The sequence below is a fragment of the Varroa jacobsoni genome, unplaced genomic scaffold (genome assembly GCF_002532875.2).
Source record: "Varroa jacobsoni isolate VJ856 unplaced genomic scaffold, vjacob_1.0 contig00191, whole genome shotgun sequence".
NCBI classification, from domain to species: Eukaryota; Metazoa; Arthropoda; class Arachnida; order Mesostigmata; family Varroidae; genus Varroa; species Varroa jacobsoni.
In genome coordinates, this window is record NW_019214425.1 from 162070 (window position 1) to 165858 (window position 3789).

At 38.7% G+C, this 3789-nt stretch overlaps 1 protein-coding gene across 1 annotated transcript; it reads right to left on the bottom strand.

Moving 5' to 3' along the window:
* Positions 1-375: 375 nt before the first annotated feature.
* CSN3 (COP9 signalosome subunit 3) lies at positions 376-3679 on the bottom strand. Its single transcript, XM_022851388.2, has 4 exons — positions 3460-3679; positions 2616-2903; positions 1227-2020; positions 376-727 (listed from the first exon to the last, which is right to left on the bottom strand). Exons 1-4 carry the CDS (start codon positions 3553-3555, stop codon positions 547-549), a joined length of 1359 nt encoding a protein of 452 aa, XP_022707123.1. The 5' UTR covers positions 3556-3679; the 3' UTR covers positions 376-546.
* Positions 3680-3789: the final 110 nt, after the last annotated feature.

Below are 3789 nucleotides of genomic sequence, written 5' to 3' on the forward strand. Positions count from 1 at the left end.
TCCAAAATCCAAAAAACTTCACTAGATGCTTAGTCGTATATATGCAATTAGAATTGGGTGTTCTATTTAAAAAAAGTTTCATAATGCAAGTAAATATTGTGTAAACAGGAATGTATTCACACATTTATAAAACCTATGCGCATGATCGCATAAGGTTCTCTCTTTTCTAAGTGCTTTCAAAAGCAATTATTAAGAAGATAATGCAGACTTTCTGCTTTCTTATTCTGATTGCTTAGCCGAACTTAGAGTTGTAGCGCAATCTTTGATGTTAGTTCGTGTTACATTTTTGCTAAACAGTCTATATTTTTGAAATTATTTTTAATAAGACTTGACTAAAGCCTGAACGGCATTCTATCAAACAAAATACGAACCCAGTAATATAATGCGACAACGAGCGGTGTTGTTTATTACAATACATAACGTTTATCATAATACAAAACGCCGGAGTACATTGTACTTCATAATATAGTAATAATATAATTGGCAAATATGAAGATTTTTTCCTCCTCACACTTGCTCATCCTCAATAAATTATGTGCGTGCACCTCACGACGTAGATCCCCGAGCGCCTGATGAATTTACCTCCCGAACAAGCCGGTTGAACGATCCAGGCAGTCGGCTGCTCCGAGTATAGTTTACACTCACTGCGGGGCCAGTCATCTCATCATCGTGAGACGTTGATTTTTGTATGAATCTGGGGTCTAGAGCGATTTCTTCCGAAAGCCGTCTGTAAAATACGAAAACACATGACAGTGAGTGATTTGAGAATGAGATAAGGGTAAACATGCTACGCTAACATCTTTATACAACACAGGTTAATTGATTCGTAAAGGCCCCACTATTGAAAGAATATGCCAAATCTATTTTTAATGTTCGCTGTAGTAAGGTTAACTACCGCTTTTTTGAGAGCTCTATAAAGGACCTTTATATCCTAAAAACACTATTCCATCCACCATTTCAACAATTTAGAAAATATTTTAGTTTGCCATTATTTTTTAAAAATAATTACTATATGTAATGTAACTCTGCCAATGTTAATTAAATTTTTTTCAAGTTTCGTATGCGTCAAACCGGCCGAACGCCCATTGCAAAAGACGGTAAGATGCTCGTTGACTTTCTTGTAATGGATACATCAACTGTCCGCAAAGTAATAAACATCTATAATATCTATATAATAAGATCTACGATCATGGACTTCACCAAACAATCAAATGCTAATAACGCACCGAATCTTTTCATTAATATCAATGTATCGACGCATCTTCTGTTCGAGCTCGAGGAAGCAGTTGGTGTTGTTAAACTTATTTGGATTATCCATGAACTTCACCATGCCGTCCTTCTGGTTGATCAACGCAAAGATCTCCCCATCTTCAATCATGTTGAAAAGTTGTCTTTCCGCTTCTTTCGCACCGGCCAGCTCGCAGCGCTGGGCAACGTCTGCCAAGCTCAACGTGAGAAAGGTTTTGGTCAACTTTTTGATGTTTTTTCGGGTCAGAGCGCTGACGCACTGTTTAACGAGGCCGGTATTGCCGTCGCGGGCAAACCGCTCGCTGTTCTTCTGACACAGATCATGAACTTGAGCCACTGATGATGTCCCATAAGCAGCTTCTAGGTCATGATAACATTTCGACAGTTGGCGGGCGAACCTTTCAACAACTGCGGAGGTCCATGTGGGAAGTGGCTCGACTTTGCCATGCGCGATAAGAGATACAAGAATGCGTTTTTTATAAGCCTCAAGAACAATGTGCGACACAACCATGGATTCGACAGTGACAGCGGCCTCAAAGAAGAACAAAGCTCTCTCATACTTCTTTAATGCCGTGTAGATCATTCCGCCGTAGTAGAAATATAGGAGAAAGTATTTAACATTTTGTGTCTTCTCTTTGAGGACGTCAGTGATGTCTACATCAAGAATTCGCAAGGCAGCTTGAGGACATTTTGCTAACAGACAGAGCTGACAAAGATCTGCATGCAACGCAGTCAGCTGCGATCGAATGCACTGAATTTTGCCGATAGCGACCTGCAAGGAAAACCGAACAAACGGAGCTTAAAACATTATAGGTGCTGTAATCAAATTCTACTTTGGAAAGCATCAATTAGAAAGTTTAGTTAGAAATAACATATGATACATAGAACCTAATAGAACAAAGGTAAGTACGATAGTAGAATAATAGCAAAAAGAGCAACAGTGAAGCTTGTCAAGTTCTAAATGTTTCGCTTTTATTACGTACAGAGAAAAAGTTTGAATGTTCTTTCAACAAACACAAACTTTCACCCATCTGAAAGAATTTTCGCAGTTTGCACGACATATTTGATTTGCTCAAAAGACCTGGCTTACTAGAAATATCGTTTTATAATCAGTTATAATCAGATTTTTTAATACTACTCTACTGCTCTGATATATATTTGGAAAGAAACAAAGAAATTTATATGCAGATCTAAAAATATTACTATTTTTGTATACTATAGCCTTTTATTGCTATGGAAATTTCGATCCAATAATAATCCTGCTCTATGCAAGTAACAATAGAAACAATTATCAAAAAATAATTATAGTTCTTGACCAAGTTTTTTTTATTGGCATCTTTCTAAGTAGTGTGCGATTCAGTGCATACCTGGAGGATATGAATTCCTTTCATCGGTTGCTGACGTTCCACGAGCTGTGTGGTAACCTGGTGGCAAAACTCAATAAACTGATCTTGCGCATGGGGCAATTGTTCAGGGTTGCCTTGCAAAATAAGTTCTTTGCTTTGTTTGAACAGTTCGGTATAGTCGTCGCTGGGACGCAGTTGGGCATGCTTCGCCAAAAGGATATACAGAACGCCAAGGCTATGTCGATGTGCGTTGAGTGTTTCTAAAGCTACGTCCAGCGCTGACAGGGGTATCTGAGTTGGGTCCAGAGCCTGATAATTTATCAATAATTATCAATTCAGTCGTCGCTGGTTAATCTATTTGTTTAATCTGCGTAAAGTTTCGATTTGTATGTGTTCTGTGGAATAATTTACTTACACAAAGCGTATATTCTCCTACATCCCAGCAAAAGTCGTCTCCGACAGACGATCAAATACTGTGTTACTTTCTTTGTCCTCTCAATGCAACAATTCTAAAACGTTCTTTATAAGATCAATAGCAACATCATAACAAGGTTCAACTGTTCAACAGTTCCAAAGAAGCAGTACTATAGGACTCGAAAGTAGATAAGTGGAATTATTTAATCGAGTTCATGGAGACCAGGCATAACATCATTGCTGCTTTAGAGCTTCGGTTTTTAACAGTCAATCTATACCGGCCGGTTGAACTGATTAACTTAAGTTCGATTGATAGGTCAGACACGAATTATTTTTTAAGGTTGGCTACATCCACAAAAATATCAATAATCACGCACAAAATGAAATCCTATACTCGAGTATATGAAAATCAGCGTATCAGCTTAATTTAACCGTCTTGAATTTCACCTACCTGGGATGCAACGAGAATGTCATTGAGTTCCTGAAACCTATTCTGCGCCGAGAGCTCCTGCACGCTAACTACAAATTGTTCAATCACCTGATTCATTTTAGATTTAGAAATACTATGGCTTCAGTAATACCCAACGAACGTTCCTCTGCTGACACAACTAAATGCAAATCACGCGCGAACACAACAAGCAGCGTATATGAAAACACCGAGACAATGCTTACTCTTGAGCGCCTTACCCGCATGAGGCCTCCCGAGCAATATTTTGATTGACAAACCGCCTCGCCACACGACGCCGTCAACTAGATCTGCAAATCTGCTTGCCATTTCCAT